This window comes from Aotus nancymaae, unplaced genomic scaffold (genome assembly GCF_030222135.1).
Source record: "Aotus nancymaae isolate 86718 unplaced genomic scaffold, 86718_ANA_hifiasm-v0.15.2.pri h1tg000051l, whole genome shotgun sequence".
NCBI lineage: Eukaryota > Metazoa > Chordata > Mammalia > Primates > Aotidae > Aotus > Aotus nancymaae.
Genome location: NW_026988465.1, coordinates 10,845,371 through 10,867,421, shown reverse-complemented (window position 1 = coordinate 10,867,421; position 22,051 = coordinate 10,845,371). Strand labels below are relative to the sequence as shown.

Below are 22,051 nucleotides of genomic sequence, written 5' to 3'. Positions count from 1 at the left end.
CACTGCACTCCAGCCTGGGTGGCAGAGCAAGACTCTGTCTCGGAATTAAAAAAAAAAAAAAAGAAGGTGTGAAAGCCTCCTGATTCTGATCATTTGTCACTCAGGTGCTGATCTCTCACCTCAATGCTCTTCCTTTCCCTAATGACTGCAGCTGTCTGCTCATATATGATAAAGCTCTGTGTCTGTTTATGAATAAATTTTCTGTTCTCACATGCTTTGACCTTACTTCTTGAGAATAAAATGGGATATTGAATAATTCAGGTGATTATTTCATATCTTCATTACAAAATTTTGTAGCTAGACATAGCTTGTAGGCATAAAATAATCTCTGTACCACTGCATATTTTGCTGTCTATAATTCAGTAATCCCATGTGAAAAAATTAATTGATAGCTATTGACAAAGAGACAGGGGAGTGTAGAGTAAAAAGCAGACTTGGACTGCAGTGGCCATTATTAGAACCTATCTCTTGCCCTTGTGAGAGGGATCATTTCTAAGTGTTGGTTTCATCATTTAAAACAAGGCAGTTTCTACATATTGTTTTATTATTTAAAACAAGGCAATTAGATTCTGATATATAAAATCTTTCCAGCCTAATATTCAATGACCAAAACTTTAAAAAGCTGGTACACATTTTCCAACAGTTGGAATATTAGATCTACTCTGAGAATTAGCTGTGGACGTTTCATAGGCTCAAAAAATAACTAGCACTTAATTATTCCATTTGAAACCCTCTTCTACATAGATTTAGATGTTTAGTAGGGGCTAGAAACAAAGCTTGAATGTATCATTCCATAAAAGTCTGATAAGAATTGTTCATTGTAACTTGTTTATGTTGGGAACAAGTGAAATGAAAAACACTCCTTCACTATGCATGCTCCTGGTGGTTCGTTCCTTCGCCCCTTTGCACGTTGCCACTCTACTGGGGCACACTGCCGAATTGTGACTTTTTGACTGCCTTTTAGATTCTTGCACTGGTTTAGTGATTTATGTCTGCAGTCAGATTCTATATTATGACTGTTTCATCAATTCTCTATTGCAGATTTCACAAAATATGCTCCACAGAACACTAATTCCACAAAGCACTAATAGATGTTTTGAGAAAGATTTCCATGGTTACGTAAGTTTGGGGAAACATTGGATTAGACTGCTAAATAAGTTTCTTTAACTGACTTCTCAGGCCCTTTCCTGCAGCAACACTCATGAGAATCTCTAAAAGAAAGATGCATATGCACAGCTTCTGAGCATGCTCAACCAGGAAGTCCTCCTTTCCTGGGCCAGCTACTGAGACATGTTTTATGTCACACATTTTAAAACAACTGTTTTAATGAGATATGCCTTTGAACCATTATAATTGTCTTCATATCTTTCCAATGACGTGTGATATGTATGGATATAATGTCAGAGTCAAGGAATATTTATATGTTATACATCATAAGTGGTCAACAGTATGAGTTAAAATAATGAATCTTTAGGTTTCGTATCAAAAACTCTGACAAGGTTCCCATTTGGGATATAAAGTAAGTAGGAAAGAGGGTTGTCTTCATCCATTTTGCATTACTATAAAGGAATGTCTGAGGCTGGGTAATTTATAAGGAAAAGAAATGTATCTGGCTCACAGTTCTGTAGGCTGTACAACAAGAATGGCACCAGTATCTGCTCAGCTTTTGATGGAGTCCTCAGGCTGCTTCCACTCATGACAGAAGGCAAAGGGGCGCCTGTGTGTGCAGAGATCACATGGCCAGAGAGGAAGCAAGGGAGAGAGGAGAAGTGCCTCCTTTAACTACCAGCTCTGGGGGAACCTAACAGAACAAGAACTCACTCACATGAGGAGGATGGCACAAAACCATTCCTGAGGGATCCACCTAGTGACTCAAACTTCCTGTTAGGCACCATCTCCAACATTGGGATCCAATTTTAACATGAGGTTTAGGGGACAAGGAAGTATCCCAACTATACCAGAAGTTAGGTAATTATCAGTGCCATCTTCCTCCCTAGTTTCAAGGGCAGAATTTAATATTCTTTGGTCTCCCAATGACCACTTCATTCTCCACTCTAGCAGCAGACAAATCCCACAAAATTAGGGCATGTTATTTACTCCCTCTTAACTGGTGATTAAGAGTTGGTCAAATTACAGTCTAGAAATAATTTCATAATTTTTAAAACTCTAACCAACAAAAAAATTTGTGATGACAGTAAATTTAACCATAGACGTACACAGTTCAAACTAAAATCTCTTGAAAGAAATCACATCAAATGGAAGCAGTGTCAACAACCATTCCATCGTGTAGCCAGGGATAATCTCCATTGCTCAGCTATGGTGAATATTGCAAAAGAGGGCATAATTACCTCTGAGACCAGCAGCTGAATCCATTGTTCCACAAGAGGTCATAAATGTAGTTGTTAGTCATCACAAAAACATTTTAAAATAGTACTTAAATGGATAATGCCCCAGCTAGTGGAAGACTAATGTGGTTCTCTTTCACAGAGCTTTGTTTCTTGAAATATAAAGTATGTGCGCATGTGTGTACAGGAGATGTGGAGGAAGGTGGCAATGACGGCACTAGGTCACTGATGTCCTAAATGACATTAATCAGAGAAAATGGGAGAAAAAGATCGCAGGAGATTTTGGCTCAGCATATAACAAAAACAGACATTCACTTATTGACTAATGTTATGTGGCATTAAAAATAACATTTCATAGCTAAAATGTTACTCTAACTCTTTTGAAATTCTATGTTAAAAGATGAGCTCTCTTATTTGTAGGCATGGAACAACAAAAAGTTTCACGTATTCTAAACTACTGAGAAGGATTTAACATTAAGCCAAATCAGAATTATCTGACATTAGTCCAGTATATATGCATTGACCAAAAGATAATTCATGATTGACTTAACCAAACTGGGATTGTATTAGCAAGAATTAGGGGCAAACATTAAGTTTAGAATTGCACAGCATACATGTACTAAAAAATTATGCTTACTAAATGTTTGAGAACATTATCTAAAGACTACAGAATTTATTGTGTGACTTGATAGATTCCCTGCATGCATACTACCTGCTGCTATGAAGAATGAAAAAGATCTTAAAATAGGGAGTGCACATACAGAAAAGTTCCAGAATAGTATCAAGACTGGGAACACACAGTGAATGCTGTGGAGGAACCCACTGCCTGGCAGGGATTTTAAGAAGGGATGAAATGGTCAGACAACAGGCAAGAGGTTATTCTGAGCAAACAGGATCACTCTGAAAAACAGACGAAGGAGTGAACTAATTACTAGAATAGCAAGGAAAGAGAGCTGTCTAAAGCATTTAAGATTTGACAAAGATTGAGAAAAAGGAGTACATAGTCTTCAAGGGAATAATGATTCAGCAGATGACCAGAGAGCTGCTTATGAAATGTCAACAGGAGAGTGGTTGAGAGTGGCCAGTTCAAGACTGGAGTCCAGTGAATTAAAGGTTAAAAAAAAGTTACTTCACAGATGATTTGGACTTCTTTCTCCTCTGAGATCATAGAAAGTACATTGGAAGATAAAAGACTGTGATTTCCATTCCAGTTTATTCCTTCAATAATTGGGTAACTATAATGATGCATTCCAACCTTAAGATTTACTGAAGCTTTAGACATGGGTTGGCTTCCATGGTTCTAATTCCTCCATTATACAGGTGATGGTTGGTAATTGGACCACCCTTGCTTAAAAACCTCCAGTGAGGCAGAAGTTATTTCTCACCAGAATAACACTCCAAATCTCTGGAAAACAAAGTACCTGTAACTAACCCAAGGATCATTATTGGCTGTTAAAACCATCAGGTGAAAATTGCTAGGGAAGAGAATATGTGCATGAATCCAAAGTGTCACCTCATAGATTTTTTATTACAGGTGCACAGGGGAAGTAGGGAGGCCATCTTAACTGAGTGATCCAACTGAGTATTTTGAATGGAGGGGGAACCTTTCATTTTATGCCTCCAAATGTGATGTGATACAAAGGTGACTCAGACAACTTGTTGCCCAAAATCTGAGTCCAATCAAGCTTATAGACTTAACTTTCAGCTTACGAAAAATACAGGAGCAGAAATTAAACACCACCAAATACAGAATGTGGGACATTGTACAAGGTAACTGGCTTGCTTTCTTCAAGGAGTCAAGGGCATGGGGAAAACAAGGTGGAGTGACTATTCCAGAATGAGAGAATAAAGATATAAAACAACCAAAGGCAATGTGTGAAACCTGACCAGATCCTGGTATTTGTTTTTGTTTGTTTGTTTGGTTGGTTTTTTTTTTTTAAGTTACAAAACATATTTGAGAATAGAAAAATGCATATTAAATATTAGAAAAGTATTTTATAGTCTGAGATACTATAATAATATTTTAGTCAAATTAGAGGAAGTTCTTTATTTTTAAGGGAGATAGAAAACAAATAATGCAAAAGGTTAACTATTGATTCTAAGTGGCAAATGTGCAGGTGATAATTATTCTGTTTTCCCAACTTTTCTGTATCTTTGAAAATCTTCATGAAATAAGCTTGAAGAATCTTTCTTTCTTATGCCAACATGAATCTGCTTCTGTTGTGTTCACCTAATCATCTTAATGCCACTGCCTCCAGTTCCATTCTTCCCCTCTGGCAGCACCATGACAGGGTCTGTGCTCGCTCCCCTACTAAGCATTCAGAGTTATAACCTGGAGAGCTCAGCCTCTGAGTCCTCTCTGGGCCACAAAATGTCTCTATCCCCTCACCTGCAGCTGCTATTGAAATACACTGTTGGTAGAAATATAAACTACTACAGTCACTATGGAGAATATACAGTTGCTATGGAGAATAGTATGGATGTTTCTCAAAAGACTACTAATAAAACTGTGATCCAGCAATCCCACTACTGAGCATTTATCCAAAGGAAAGAAATCAGTGTATGGAAGAGACATCTGCACCCCCATGTTTACTGCAGCACTATTCACAATAGCCAAATATGGGATCAACCTAGGTATCTAAGAACAGATAAACGGGTAAAGAAAATATGGTATAATACACAATGGAATACTATTCAGACATAAAACATAATGAAATCCTATCATTTGTGGCAACATGGATGGAACTGGAGGACCTTAAGTGAAATAAGCCAGGAACAGAAAGTTAAATACCACGTGTTCTCACCCATATATGGAAGCAAAAAAAAAAAAAAAAAAAAAATAGTTGATCTCCTAGAAGTAAAAAGTAGAAAAGAATACTAGAGGCTAGGCAGGGTAAAGGAAAGGAGGGATGGGGAAAAATTTGTTAAAGGATACAGAACTACAGCTAGATGGGAGGAGTAAGTTCTAGTGTTATTCTATAGCCGTGTAGGATGACCTTGGTTAACAATAATAGATTATATAGTTTTAAATAGCTAGAAGGAGAATAGTGAAAATTCCCAACAAAGAAATGAAAAATGTGTGACATCATGGCTGTGCTAATTACCTTGATCTGATCACTATATATGTATCAAAACACCACTATGTACTACATAAATATGTACAATTATATTTCAATTGAAATTTTTTTAAAAAAACAGACTATAAAAAAGAAGAAAGAACTGCTAAAGACTTCCAAAGCTATGTCTTCAGGCCAGACCTCTTATTTGAGGTAATAAGAATGTAAATGTAATGTGACTGTGAATGTAAATGTACAAAGAACCTTCTTTACACTTCACAGGAAAAACAAGATCCAAAACCACCTACTGTCAGAGTACATTCTTTCCTCCCATGTAATTCCAACCCTCTCAATTTAAAGTGTTAATACGTTACAAATCTAATAAACTCTTAATTAAAATGCTTGTGACTTTTCAGTTGTTTTAATTAAATCGAGGTTTAACCACTTTTAAAAATACACAGATCCCTACTTAGTATACACAGGATGTAATTTTTGATTCTTTTACTCCTAAGTTTAAAGTACCTTCATGTCAGAACCATAAATATCTGTACATTGAATATATGCCAATTTGGAGTCTACCACATACTGAAATGATATCAGGAACTGGGCTGAATCTATATTACCTCCAGGACTCACTTGGAATTTACTCAAATTTCAACATTTATTCACGTTTTAAATCTCTTTTACACAAAAGTAAATGTGTAAGGAAAGACCCAATATTAAGCCTATGGTTCCTCACAAAGGAGTAAAAATTCATAAAGGGTATTTAAGTAGAGAGAAGTAAACATCTAATAAAAGGGCAAAGATGTAGAAAGCACACAAAACTCTAACTTGGAGATCAAATGGTTAAACTCTTTCAGGGAACTACCAAGACTCACTGGTTTTGAGTAAAGCTCTGGAATAATGTGGTGTTTCTATGGCATTTCCAAGGAATCAAGGCAAATGGAGGTATTTTTTACCAAGAAGAGTAGGCAGAAAGAGCAAGTCTCAAAAAATGCAGAAACACATAAAATTGTAGCTTGCTTCCATTATACTCTCTCAAGTTAACTCATTTGCATCTCATCTGTATCCCATGAGGTATAAATATGAGCTACTACAGAGCTCATATTTATAATGGCTATATCAGTTTGCCTACCAATAATAGGATTCATTTGGCTTTGGGACTACCTGTTTGACATACTAAGACATTTCTTCAAGGTGTCTTTGAAGCCTGGTATCTGTTTACAATCTGCAAATACACATCACTTTCAGGTCTCTCAGCAGATATGCATGAGTTCACTCTGTAACTTGTGACCAATACAGGTAACTGGTTTCTTTAAGCTGATTCTTTGCTCATTTACATAAACATTTCAGAAATGAATGAAACCATTATTCTTAACATATGGTATCAATTCACTAATTATCCTAAGCATAGAACTGCTACATATTCCCAAATTATTTCTACTTTACCTAACAATGATCATATTTAGATACCATGTATTTAAAAATTTTTCCCAGACCACACAAGGTAAGTGATTTCCCAACAAAATTGGATTCTATTTTGCTGAGTAGTTACGCAAAACCTGGAAATGAAATCAAACAAACTAAAACCGAAGAATTTATTTATAAAGACAATATTTTTATTTCGTCTCCCCTAATTCTTCTCCCCTGCTTAAAAAAAAAAAACAACTATGAAGTCCTTTTAGAAGTGCGATGGGTTAGGTCCCCTTTGTTGGAAAGTTCTGAAGTCTTCATGGGCATGATAAAGGCATTAGCTGAACCAATGTTTCTGAAAGTTCATGTTTGCCGTTATCTTAAGCTAACAGAGGTGCAAAGTCATAACTGAATTTTAACCATAAGTCAGAGAAATCAAACCTCTAAATTTGGAAATAATAACAGTTTAATAGACAAACAAAACAGTATCACAGTGAATAAAATATTAAAGCATTATCTTTTTTTCATTCAATAGCATGAAGAGTTTTCTGGTGTCATACAAAGACTGCTCTTTAAAGCCAAATTAACTAGAAAAAAGACTGCCCACAATACACAGAGACACAAATTTATCATTGTAGACATTATACAGATAAGCGAAACACATAGTACCCATGTCCAGAGCTTTCTAGAAATCTCATTATATAACTCACCAATTTACTCAATGTTATATTTCAGACAAAACACACATTTTTAAAAAAACTTATAAATATATAAATCCAAACCACAAAACATTTTCTAAACATGATATTTACTCTAAACACAAATAATTTTCTGGAAATTGCATCACAATACTATCCAAACTAGATTTTATGAAATCATAAATGTACTTAGCTGTATCTTGGGGCTTAAATTCATTGGGCCATATCCCATATATACTTTCATCCTACTTACTTTGGGCATACAAGTTCCCAAAGTTTAGTTTTACAATAGAATCAAACTGCTATTCCAGTCATGTCAATTTGTTCTGAATACAGACATTGGAATGGGTGCACTGTACTTGCATCACACAACAAAGATTTCATCACAAGTTAAAGTCGTCTTAGTAATGCCCCCTTTCTAAGAGTTACAAATATTTTTGTGTTAATCATTAGTAATGGGTTTTAGAGACTAAAATGCTTTTTAAAATTTTTGCCTAGTTCCTGTGAACATTCTAGTCTGCCAACTTGTAATCTGCTAAACAATTTCTTCTCAAAAATATACACATTCAACTTTCCCTACATCATGAAAAGAAGCTCATTAACTGAAATCACCTAGGTTAAGCTTTTATTCAAAATAAATCGTGTAAGAACTTGAATCCAGTCCAAAACCCACTCAAAGGCAACAGGGATAGCAACATGGTAAGCTGCACTCTGCCCCCACCATTTTACTTCCTTGAAGGGTCTTTTCAAGTAGAGCATCCACTTTGCATGTCTCTTGCCCACCCCTCTGTCTAGACTACAACACAAAGTCTTGCACATAAACCTAAACCATCATATTTTGATACAACTCAGTACCGTACAGCAAAATACTTAGGTTCACAGCACTTCAAACTGTGAGCGGAAGCATCTCATTAACTGTGTCTGGGTTTTCATTGCCACAGTTCACCTCAAATTGTTATAAGATTCAGTTAAGTAAATCGTAATGGAACAAAAAATATAATGGGAAAAAAAGAGTCTTTATGAATTTATAGCAGCTAATTTAAATGGAACCTTTTCAGGACAACGGGTAAGGCTGATTGAGCAATGTGGTTTAAAAAACCAAAACTAAGATGTTAGAAGGAAAGACTCAAATGAAGGTTTCATGAAGAATAATCGCTCTATGAGAAGTTCACTCTCCTCCATTCTTCTCAGAGAAGACTGAGGAGAGAGGAAAACAGGCATGGAGGAAAGAGTGTGTCTCAAGGACAAACAGCCACATTCTGCCATGAAGTTCACTGTGATGCAAATTCCTCAATGCTTTTCATTCTCTTTAGTAATGTGGCAAAACAGGTATTCAGTTGAAACCACCCAAGGGAATGGAACTGATCCCCTTGGCAAGGGAGAATGCAGAGGGAACAGGTATCTCAGTGGGAACGCTGACCACAGAGAGTGACTTAAGAGAGAAAACAAAGACCTGAAGACAATTCCAGGGTGTTCCAATACCAGGAGTACGGGTGGGGAGGGAGTGCACACTTTGTAACAGATGTGTCTCAGGCAACTTTCCTCTCATGTCCAACTGCCATCATAGAATGTCCATGACTATGAAAAGAGGGATCCATTCATTCCCAACTCTCCCTACAGCATAATACACCGCAACCCTACTGTCTGTCTGGCAGTACTGAGTGAAACTCTGCCCTTTCTCTGGGAAGACTCATTGCTGTCAGTGCTCCGTGAAGGGTGAGCTTATATAATTTTGCTAACCCTTTAGTAGAAATAAACATTTTTACTTCCAGCCTGCAGGAAAACCAATCGAGTCAACATATGGCCAAGGGAGCTTTGTTAATGTCATGGACACTAATCATAAAGAACATAAAAGAAAATAAATTATAAATTATCTAACTTCATACTCAAACAGGGCAATGTGTCCAGTTTCTTATTTTGCATACCAATTAAGAAGGAGGCGCCATACAGTCTAGAAATTCATGACAAACGCACTGGCAAAAACCATACACCATAAGAATAACAAGGCTCGAAGGGACCAGGCTGACAAAGACGACCCCAAGGGTGACTTTCTTAGACACCAGTAAGTAGATTCCTAAGGGTAAGGAGCTGAAGTACAGCAAACCTAGCAACCACACCAACACCCGGATGGATGTCTGAAACAGCAGGGATGTGCAGTTCCACACAGACCAGTTGTGTGACACAGTGGTGACAGAGTCGAAGCTCGCAGGCCTATAAAATTCTACCACAGGAGTGGAGCTCAGGGATGGGGAGCTCTCTCTCTGCACCTCCATGATGGTTATGACCAAGCAGTTGGAGGACGTGTGAGAAGGACTGACCAGAGAGGCCAGCCTCTTGGGGGTGAGCAACAGCTCCGTGGGGTTCTCTGGCAGGCACTTCTTCCCTTTGCCTCCACAAGTCAAGTTTACGAGGATATTGTTGTCATCTGGCAGGCTACTAACTTCATCATCTGGCAGGCATGTCTCAAACCTGCAGAAAGGACAGACAATGACACCTTGTGGGGAGTCCCCAAAGTCTATGATCTTATAGAGGCATTTGGCACAAACCCTATGACAACACTCCAGCACTTTGGGTTTCCTTTGTTTCAGATTGTAACGATTGTAACAGATCTTGCACTCGAGCTCATCAGAGGCCTGAGACTCTGCAGTGTCTTCGGGAGGTTGACTGGCCATCTTGAATTACGTGGGCAATCTTCTGCCAGGTGTATCTTGTTGAAGAATGGCTTTGATTAAGGTGCCCCTCTGAATATTATATCATCCAAATCTGGCAGCGACGCAAAAAGGCAGGAAAAGTAGTGAAAGAAACCAGAAATCTTCCAGGCATTTTCAACTTCTGCATATAACTCTGTCTCAAATGCATATTTATAAAGGCCACATGAAGGGTCTGTAAAGAAGAAAAGAGATTCTAATGTAATGAACAGTTCATTGAAAAGGTGTTTCTGAAAAGTGCTTTATGGAATTTTCTGAGCTTCAAGGATTAGAAGCAATAGACTTCGAAGGTGAAATCCCCTTCAGCTTTTCACATGCTTTTGTCCCCAGAACAGAAAAGTGTTATCTCCGTGCTTAGCTGTTTCAGTTTACAAGCAGGATAGTGAAAAAGGAGTTAAGAATCCTAATGGGTATAAAGGACAGTGTAGAGCTAGCTATGTGCTCAAGAACATACTTCAGTCTAGATACAAGAGATTTTCACACTGAAACTTGTAACAAATTTTGGCCTCTGGAAACAGAATGGGACATGTATCAGAAATACAAGACTAATTCAGAGTATTGTTGGTGTAAATACCAGGTGTCTAAGTACCATCAACAGTGCTTAGTATTGAATACACAAAAGGGAATATTAAGGACAAATGTTAAAAATGTGTTTTCAGAGAGTGCTTTGATAGTGATGAGAGCATTTTGAGTAGAGCAGACTGTTCTCACCTTCTCAGTGTAAAGAAATCTGTTATATAAGTGCCTTTATTGTTTAACTATTCCATTTCAATTTTTTGTTTCAATACCAGTCTTGAAAACTACAGCTGTGCATATATGTTCACTAAAGGAAGAATGAGGTATGTAACACCCGATATAAGCACTATAAACAAGTCAAGTCTAAGTCCCAAGAAAGAGAAGTATACACAGATAAAACATGCATAGCTATGTCTCTAGACATGAAGAAATCACTTGTGCATGGTTATCAAGAAATATTCAACATTCACTTACTCATCTACTTTATTTCACGTAAACTCTTTCTGTAGTAAAAGGAAAGTGTAATATAATCTACAGTCCTTACTATTACTATTACTATTACTGGTCATTACCAGCTTTGGACAAATAGCTGAAGGTTAGTTTCATATGCACAGTCAGTTCTCAATTTCAGTACTAATGGAAGGGAGCAGTAATATAGAAAATTTCCAAATTATTTTTAATTAGCTTTAATATATATGGTATTTTTGGTAGTTGATTCACCTTAAATTATGTTTGGCTTAGAAAAATATCAAAATATATTTGAATTCCTGAGCACACCTCCAAGCAATAATAGCAGAAAGTTGCCATAACAGTTGTGAGGGCAGAGTGTAGCTGTGCTAGACATTTAATTTGCTATGGATCATACTGCACTAACAGAGAAACGCAGTGGGTAGCTGAATTTAGATAACTTTAAAAATCATGAATAGTTGACTTGTTAATACATATTACCTTTATTTTGATTTAAGACTTTAATTTTTAACTGATTTCCTATTCTATGAGAATGTATAATGGATAGCAGTGGCAAAAAGAAGTCAATCAATAGAATCTCTGGTAGCCGAAATGTAGGTAGGATTTTTTAAAATACAGTTTACTGTGTATATATGCCTGTATTTCAAAACTGGTACCATGAACCAATCTCTATGTATCCAGCCTAACATACACACACAAAAGATATACAAACACAAACATTGACTCTTCTCTCTCCTTTCCTTCCACGTGCCCTAATGATTTTCCTCATTCCTCATCCTGATCCCATTCAGGATACACATGCCCATCTCACTGCAAAACATGACCATGTCCTGCTCACAATTCCACAAGGCTGGCGTTTCTTCCTCCTGTAAGATGGACATCTTCAGGATGACAGCCAAAGAATAGGAAGGAGTTCTATCCTGGTCACCACACCCAATCCTAGCTCCCTTTATGGGACAGTCCCTAGCCCTTGGCAGTTCACTAGTGATTTGTTCTCCTGGAAAGCTCCCATTCATTCCCTGCTGAACACAGCCTCCTACAACAGTACCCCCAGTAGCCACACACAGACCTAGGCCCACCCAAATGGAACATGTCATGTGCTCTTTGCAGTCACACCCCCACCAAGCCTTAATGTCCTCCCGAATCCAGAGGTTAGAAACTGATGGCCCAGTAAGGTTAGCAGCAGTATCTGTCCCGATTGCCAGAGAAAGGACTGAGGTATGTGGAGTCATGCGAAAAAGGAAAAGAAAGTATGTAAACACATGCATAAAGACATCAGAAAAAAAGTAAAACATCCAATGAAGATAACCAGGCAAAATTACATCTAGAGGCACAGAAAGCTAGAGTAGACACATAAGTGTTTATGTATACGTGAGAACACATTAGTACATCAGCATTTGACAGTCAGCAGCGGGTCACATTCCCACTTTCTGTACCAAGCTTCCAACCATTAGAAGCGTAGCAGTAACACTCTATGTTGGGCCAGCCACAATTTCTAGCTGATAATTATGTGAATCTAAATTATTTCCTTGACAATAGGGAGCTATTATTTGAAACAAAGCTTTCTTTTGTTACAGAAATACTCTTATCAGATTACTGAATATGTTAAGATAGAGTGTTATGTGATTATAATGTTCTTATTTATAAAAATTTATATAAGGGACTTCTCAGTAGCATGCAAAGAAAATACTCAATATTCAAATATCCAATAAAAAAATATGCCTACTCTAATGCCAAGGTCAACTCCAGTAAACCTATTCCATCAGCAGGAAAGCCTTCATCAAGTCCTGCATTTAAGAATGGCTCTTCCGGGCAGGACCAGGTGACAGCCTTGAGCTCTGGTAGCATCCCTGGAAATGCAGCCAACACACGTATTTCTTCCTGGAATGGTGGAAAATGGCCTTGGTGTACCAGAAGAATGGGATCACACGTGGGCTGAAGAGAATGACAGCAAGGTTTGATTGAGTGGAAGTTCTCAGGAGATGGCTGGGGAGCCAGAAGGGAGATGGAGTGGGAAGGTGGTTTTCCCCTGGAGTCAGGCAACTCAGCGGCCTGGGCTCTCCTCCAACTGCCCTGGCCAAACTCCGTGTCATTCCATCAGTCCCTGGACTGCCAGCCTGCCAGCATCTGTCAGTGTGGTCTTGCCCTGTTGCATTCCTCTCAGCATCCACCTGCTTGTGTGTCTCAGGGTTTTTATAGGTACAGAATGGGGATGTGATGGGCCAGGGTGGTCTTGGGAAATGCAACAGTTGGGTATGAAGTCAGGAATGCCTGTCCTCACCTAGGTCTGTGACAGGTTCGGGGATGGAGCCCTAGCCAGGGACCATGTCCTTCTCTACCCAGCACTTTCCTGCCCTCTTTCTGTATCAATTATAAAATAAGCTTTGTGTTAGATGATTTTGCCCAATAGTAGGTCAATGCAAGTGTCCTAGACACGTTTAAGGTAGGCTAGGCTAAGATACGATGTTTGGTAGGTTAGGTATATTAAATGCATTTTCTTTCAACTTAAGTATTTTCAACTTCCAAAGAGTTTATTGGGATGTGACCCTGTCATAAGTTGAAAAGCATCTGTATTTCTCTATCTACATATAATTTTAAAGACACAAATAAACACAATCTTTTTCTTGTTTCTTATTAGTATCATACCAAGTTTTCTGCATCTTGCTTTTCCTACTCAAAAATAGCTCATTCAACTGAGATAGCCCCAAATTCCATTTATAATGGCTGCATGATATTTCACCATTTGGATGTATTGTAATATATCCAACCATTCCTCTCCTGGTGGGCATTTATTTGTCTCCATTTTTCCCCCAACACAAACAGTAATGCTGAATACAACCTTGTAATATATATCCTTACATGTGGGTGCTTTTATTTCTTTCGAAGAACAAGGAGCAGAATTTCTGGATCAAACAGATACTACTTGTAATCTATTTTGCCAGATTGCTTTCCAAAAAGGCCACAACACATACTCAACTAGTAATACGAATATTCTTTCTCCTGAATATCAATAGTTATTGAATTTTCAAGTTTTGCCAGTCTAAGGCAAAGAAACCCCTTGGTTTCTCTCCATTCTTCTGATAGTTTTTATTACTAGTATCTATACATTTTGTTAAACGCTTTTGTAGCATCTATTGATGTGATCATATGATTTTCTACCTTTAAATACATCATGTAATAAACTGCACTGATAAATTTTGACTTTTATATTCTTGGAATAAACCCTGCTTGGTCACAGTTGGGTCCTCAAATACAGTTATGGGTTCTATCTGCTAATATTTTACTTAGACATTTTGCATCTGTATTCAAAATTAAATTGGTCTCTAGGCTTTTTTGTGCTCTGTTAGGTTTTGGCATTAAATGTATGCTTATATTACAAGTGAAATAGGAGGTTTTCATCTTCTGGAACAGTTTAAATACTGATAAAGTTATGTGTTCTTTAAGTTACATAAAACTCAACTGTAATTTCATATGATTCCATTGTCATTTTCAATAGTAGATCTTTAATCATTTTTCCATCTCTTTTAGGGTTACTGTCCTATTCAAATGTTCCATTCCTTCCTAGGTTAAATTTAGACATTTGTATTTGACAAAGAAAAAATATATTTCTTCTCATTTTTCAAATTCATTCCCATAGAGCTCAGTGAATTCTGTTATCTTCTTTGCATCACCTCTGCCCCTCTGGTTGTTTCTTTTCTCACTTACAGTCTTCTAAATTGTTTTACTCCTTATTAATTTCATAATCAGACAAACTATTTTACTGTGGTTTTCAAAGACCAGCTAATATATGTATTTATCCTTTCTGTTACTTTTAATTGTATTAATTTCAGCTTTTATTTTTATTAGTCCCCCTAATTTATTGCTGTTTGTTTTGTTTTCTCCCAATTCATACTAAGAATACACTTTGTCTCTATGCTTAAATACTAAAAATATCTAAAGACTATAGATACAGCTTTCTCTCTATTCCATTGCTTATGGAATAGATTGTGTACCTTTTATTGATTTCTAGATGGCTTGTGATTTGACTTTTGATTTCTCCTTTGATATAAAGGTTATATAGGGCAAGGCACTGTGGCTCACGCCTATAATCCCAACACTTCAGGAGGCCAAAGGTAGAGGATCACTTGAGCCTAGGAGTTTGAGACTAGCCAGGGTAATATAGTGAGACTCCATCTCTATTTTTTAAAAAAATTAATAAATTTTAAGAAGGTTATATAGAGTTTTCTTAAATTTCTAAATAAAATTTCTTTATTACTTTATGTTATTTATAATAGTAAGGTATTATGATCAGAGAACAAAATCTATAAAAAATCTCTTCCTCTTGGTGGTCGTAAAAGGAGGAAAACTAATACTGAAGCTGGCCTCGATGTTGTAATCTGGTATATAGCATGTGGGCTAGTTTCAAACAGGTTTAAAAAAAATCTCTTCCTTCTAATTTATTATGGTACTGTTTGTGGTCAAGTATGTGATCATTTTTCTAAGTAGTCTAGAAAGAAATACTCTGTATGGTTCTAGAATATCTATTAAACCTAACTTTTTAATTTATCAGTTTCTGAATCATCAAGGTATGTGCAAGGTTATGACAGGTTGAAACAGGTGAGAGAGATTTATTTAAGTATCCATCATAAATATATTTGCATTTCTAACAGGTTTGTTTCACAGAGTTAGTGGCTATGTTAGTCTACGTATATAGCTTTATTTTCTTCATAAACCCTGCCTCTTTTGTCATTATATAATGTCTTTCCTTATCCTATGTATGCCTTTCACTTAAATACTAAGATTTATACCTTATCTAAAGTTTACATTGCTAGTTCTACTGACTCTGCATTTGCTTGGGATGTATGTGCATCCTTTCAATTCCATCTTCCATTAATTTATTTCAAATGTTTCTTATAAATAGCTGCCAGGGACATGGTGCACAACATATAATCCCAGCAGTTTGGGAGGCCAAGATGGGTAGATCGCTTGAGCCCAAGAGTTGGAGACCAGCCTAGGCAACAAGGCAAAAATCTGTCTCTACAAAAAATACAAAAATTTGCCAGGCATGTTGGTGCACACCTGTGGTCCCAGCTACTCAGAAGGCTGAGGTGGAAGGATCACTTGAGCCCAGGAGGTTGAGGCTGCAGTAAGCTGTGACTGCACCACTGCACTCCAGCCTGGGCAACAGAGAGAGCATGTCTGAAAACACACACGCACGCATGCACACAAAAATACCAGCATACTACTTGGTTTTACTTTTCTGGGGGAGATGGGGAGCAGGGACGGGTTCCTGATCTGTCACCCAGACTGGAGTGTAGTGGTGCGATGATGACTCATTGCAACCTTCACAGTGCAGGTCAAGCAATCTTCCCGCCTCAGCCCCTGGAGTAGCTGGGATCAAAGGTGTGCACCACCATGCTTAGCTAATTTCTGCATTTTTAGTAGAGACAGGGTTTTGCCATGTTTCCCAGGCTGGTCTCAAACTCCTGAACTCAAGTGATCCACCCACCTTGCCCTCTCAAAATGCTGGGATTACAGGTATGGCCACCATGCCTGACCTGGGTTTCGAATTTTAACTCAGTCTGACAATTTTCCCATTAAAACATTTAATGAATTTTAAAAATTTGTTATTTTTCCAAGTTCATTCACATTTAATGTAAAAACTGTTATATATTAACTCATTCTTCCCTTCTCATTTGATTTAATTGATTAAAAATTCCAAATATATCCCTCCTGTTATCTTCCTTCATCTCAAGGTCTGTGTTTCTCGTTAACTTTTTGTTCAGTTACTTTTTGTTTGGTATTATTATTTTTGTCAGAAAATAGGTGATGATATTTCTGAATTCTTACATAGTAATAAATTTCCTCCTGACAGGGAAATGTATGGGATTTTCAGGCTGCTGGCTACTGTCTTTTTCTCTCTGAAACCAACCCAATAGTCCCATAGACTATTCTTTTTTTTTTTTATAAACCTAGATTTCCCTTTCTTGTCTTAAAGCTTATAACTTATATTTGTTTTATCTGAGCTCCTTCCTCAGCAGAGGACTTTCAGGCCTCTCAAAAATAGTATCAAAGAACTGAAACTCACCAGATCACCACACCAGATGAGGGGCCCCTCATTCATCATGACTGCTTCCTTGCCCCTCTCTAGTTCCTGTTTTCTTACACATGGTTACATTTCTTCCCTGTTATATAAACCCCTGGTTTTAGTCTGTTAGAGAGATGGATTTGAGAAGAATCTCAAATCTCCTCAGCCACAGTACCCAATTAAAGGCTTCTTCCTTGGCAATATTCATTGTCTCAGTGATTGGCTTTCTGTGCAGCGAGCAAGTAGGGCCTAGGCCAAACCCTTGGTATTTTGGTAACATCTGCATGATCTGCTGAAATTACTATTTCTAAGTTTTCTGTGTAATGGATGAGAAATCTGCTGCTAGTCTGATACTTCTTCATGGCAAGTAATTTACTCCCTCTGTCTAAGATTCTGCTTCTTATTCTTGATAGTTCAAGGACTTTTCCAATAAATCCAGAGGTGTCTTTTTTCATAAATTTTTCCTAGAACTTAATAAGCCATTTGAATTTACAGACTCAAGTCCTGATTTTTAAGCTCGAAAAATTTGTTTCTTATATTTATTTAATTACTGCCTTTCTTCCATCTGCTCCTTTTTCTCTTTCTGGCTCTCTTGTTACTCACATGTTATATTTCCTGGATCTAGTTTCTTTTGTGATTTCCATTCCTTTATGTTTTTGTCTGTACTTTCATATTCTTCTACTTGACCAACTAAGCTACCAATTCAAGCCTCAAGAATGTTCATCATCAAAAAGAAAAAAAAAAAAAAGAATGTTCATCATCACCTTCAGTTCATTTACTAAAATGTTTGATGGGGGAATCATGCATTTCATCTCTAGAAAGTCTTCTTGTGCTGCATCTGTATCTCCCAATGTGCTCTTTCTATTTTTTGTCAGTTTGTCATCTGTCTCTGGCTGCCGCTCCGTCACATTCAGTGTGAGTTCTGTCTGTTCTTGTAGACTGCCTTCCCTTTAGTTGCAGTGCCAATATTTTTCTTTGTTATATCACTGGGGTTCAGGTCTGATTGTTGAAGGACCCATGGAACTGAAGTTCTATGAGTAGGGGGAAGCAAAATAGTCTCTTCTCTTGTGATCTAGCAGTGTGACAGCAGGTGGGCTTCCAGGACACTTCCAAGGCCTCCTGTTCCAAAGGTCACCCTCAACTGTTGATTTTCTCCTTGGTCTCTTGTGGAACACACACAACACAAACACATGCCATGGGGTGGGTGAGTTTCAGTTTTCCTCCCAGGAGTCCCCGCCTCTGTAGGTCAAGCTCATCACAGTATCTAACGCATCCTGATCCTCTGATGGGACTGATCCAATGGATGCCAGCCCTTAGTACCAGCCTAGCCTAGGAAGGAAGCCCCCATCTGTTCCCCACTCCCTACCCTCAGCTTTCACAAAGTTTGGGGTTTCACCTGCACTCAGGGTCTGCTGGCTCCAGGAGTAGTTGGGATCAGGAAAAGCAGATAGAGTAGAATTAAGAGAGCAAAGATAGAAAGCCACTTATTTTGCTATCTTTCAAGAATCCCTGCCAACTGTAATTCCTAGAGTTTTTTTCCCCAGTATTTACCTACATGGGAAACATGGAAATTTATGATAAAAGTTTAATTTGGGGAGAACATTGGCAATACTAATCATGTTCAGTGACTATCACATAAAGATATATACCAAATTGATATTCATCCCTAAGTTCATAACTTCTTCATGGTAAGTAATTTACTTTTAGAAGTCTCCATTTTGCACATTATTTTGTTTTACTTCCTCTATTGCGAACTATCTCATTCTAAGAATCCATAAACTGGACACTCAAGGGTTTGAGAATCATTTTCCTTTGCCTTTGGCTATCTTTCCTAAGCAATGCCTTTCAAGTTCTACATTTTAATTTGGAGAGCTATATTTCTATATACTAGTTAAATCCAAAATCCATTAGATAATAATTCTTTATATTTTTACATTTTAAAAACATTTGTGTTTTTTTTAACAGATTGTCTTGAGCCTTTGCTGTTTGGATCTTGAACTGTTTTGGGGTCTTCCTCCCCACTTTTTCATGATGTAACTCTTATATTTCAAATTTTTAAATTTATTAATAGACCATCTTATCTAAATATTCTTTGCCCTAGCCCCTGTCATGTGTGGCAGCTTGTCTGCAAATATGGATGTAATAATTCTCCACAGCCCTGTACAAACCATTTTCTACAATGTGACCTTTTCATCTGATCAACAGGAAGAGGAATCTGTTTTTTCCCACCTCTTAAATAATGGCCTTGTGACTTGCTTTGACAAACAGTAAGAGTTTGAAGCAAATTTGTGACCTAAGGGTGTCTTGAAGCTTCTGCTCTTGCTCTCTCGGAATTCTGAAGCCACCATCAAAGAAGTCCAGGCTAGCCTCTCAGAAGATGAGAAACCACAGAGAGAAAGGCCCAGACAAAAGCCAGCACCAATGCCAGTCATGTGAGTGAGACCATTAGAGACCATCCAGCCTCAACTAACCACCAGAGACAACACCCATTTGAATGAGTGGCCCCATGAAAGAGCAGCTGAACAATGTGCCCCACTGAAGTGGAAAAGCTGAGCCACAGACTCATGAACAAATAAAATGGCTGTTGTTTCCGGCCACTAGTTTTGGGGTGGTTTTGTAACAATAGATAGCCAAAATAGCATGCTAAACTATTTCTTTCCAAACTAATCCAAAGCCAATCTCTGTTCAAAGAAATTGTCTCATTTATCAATGAGTTACATGCCTACCTGGAAGACTCTTTTATGAACTTTTAAGCTGTCCAATCCATAGATCTTGCAAGTTTTGTTTTAGACACTGTTGGTCAAAATACAGTTTCTATGTATTCTTCCATGCATAAATTTTAATAATTTGTATTATAATAGCTTCTATTAATTCAAGTCTTTTTAAAAAGTTAAAAAATTTTGGAAACACTGCATAACCTCTACTATAGTAAGGGGAAATTATAATTCCCACATAATAGGTATATGAACATCCATCAAAGTTAAGTATCTTTCCTAAGATTATATAAGAACTCAGAACAAAAAAAGTCAAAATATAGTTGAGCTAAAAAAAAAAGAAAAAAAAACAGAGCTGTCACTGTGATCCTATTGTTTGTCTATCCAGGGCTCTATGCTGTGTATTACTTCACTGTCCATATGACTTAATTGTATAGGTCTTAAGGTAAGCTTCGGTTCTTCAATTTTTTTTTTTTTTTTTTTGAGATAGAGTCTCACTCCCTCACACAGACTGGAGTGCAGTGGTGCAATCTCAGCTCACTGCAACCTCCACCTCCTGGGTTCAAGTGATTCTCCTTCCTCAGCTTCCTGAGTGGCTGGGATTACAGGCATGCAGCACCACGCCTGGCTAATTTTTGTATTTTTAGTAGAGATGGGGTTTCACCATGTTGACCAGGCTGGTCTTGAACCCTGACCTCAGGTGATCCACCCACCTCGGCCTCCCAAAGTGCTAGGATTATAGGCATGAGTCACCTCGCCTGGCCTCTTCAAAATAATTCACATACAGTTTCATATAGCCTAAATCATTCTCATAGAATCTATCAACCATTTTAATTTGGCATCAACAGGAGAGATGATATTTTTCCCCTTATAAAAAGACAACTGTCAAATTTCAACTCTCATTTCCAGAATGCTCCTTCCGTCCGGGAAAATAAATGTTGTAAACACTGCTCTCTAGATGATAAGATAATATATTTTAAAGGGCTCTGTAACAAGAAAACTGATAAAAGTTAAGGTATTGTCATTTTCATTATCTATGGTTTCTGTTTTTAGAAATGGTGCTAAATACCTGCTTCTACGTTCAATTTATTTTTGTGCAAAATGGAGCATCATTTTTCAAACACTTTCATTTCTTGATCATCAGTTTTTATGATGTTTTAAATTCTTTGACTAATAATTCTATCTTCAAAAACATATGAGAGATTCTTGCACTTGTAGCATCATTTTTCTTTGTGAGTATCAAGGTAGAACATTGGTTTTTATACTCAGCTATTGATAAAGTATACACACTTGCCATCTCTCTGACACCCAATTGCTCATTCATAAAACCCTATGCTCCTAACCTCATTATTTATGGAGCCTGAGTCCCAAATTAAGCTTAAACCACACATGTGGCATCTACCTCCAAGAAAGTCCAGTTTTTCCACCTAGTGATTCAGAAACTGGCTTCTAGTTAGAGCTTGAAAGACTCGCATTACTGTTAATAATTACTAACAATAATATGCTGGCCTCAGTCCCAATTATCACAGTTATCCCTTAGGGAATATTAACAATATTTGAACTTTGTAGAGATGATGGTCTCGGAATTAAGGGTTTTACTATGTCTTTCATTAAAAACAATCCTTCTCACTATAATAAAAGACACCAACTCAAAAACCCTAAAAAGAATAGGCTCAACAAATCCCAAGAGCTCATTCTTGAAGGACCATCAGTTGACTCTAGAAGAATTCACCCCTAATGGTTGTTTGGCAGCATAAAGAGCAATTCCAGAAAGCCTCCCTCAACAATTGAAACTCTTACCTCCCCTCTCCTCCAAGAACAAGCAATTTAATTTGATGGAGAGTCATAATCTATTTATTAGGATACAGCCAAGTTAATGACCTAGCAATCTAAGTTATTAATTTTGGAAGAGAGGCTACTATTTTTATATATGGAGTTGTGATTAATGTTGTGCTGTTTGCCAGCATTTTTTTTTTTTTTTTGAGATGGATTCTTGCTCTATTGCCAGGCTGGAGTACAGTACCATGACCTCAGCTCACGTCAACCTCCATCTCCCAGGTTCAAAC

The 22,051-nt window shown here is 37.5% G+C and overlaps 1 protein-coding gene across 4 annotated transcripts in view; it reads right to left on the bottom strand.

Annotated features, from left to right (window-relative positions):
- Positions 1-7,004: 7,004 nt before the first annotated feature.
- The window catches only part of RNF182 (ring finger protein 182), a 104,878-nt gene continuing 89,831 nt past the window's right edge, over positions 7,005-22,051 (bottom strand). For all 4 annotated transcript variants that reach the window (XM_012476573.2, XM_021665332.2, XM_012476572.2 and 1 more), the window contains one exon: positions 7,005-10,395. In XM_012476573.2, coding sequence (XP_012331996.2) covers positions 9,441-10,184 — 744 coding nt within the window. In that variant the 5' untranslated portion in view covers positions 10,185-10,395 and the 3' untranslated portion in view covers positions 7,005-9,440. The remainder of the gene's footprint in view (positions 10,396-22,051) is intronic.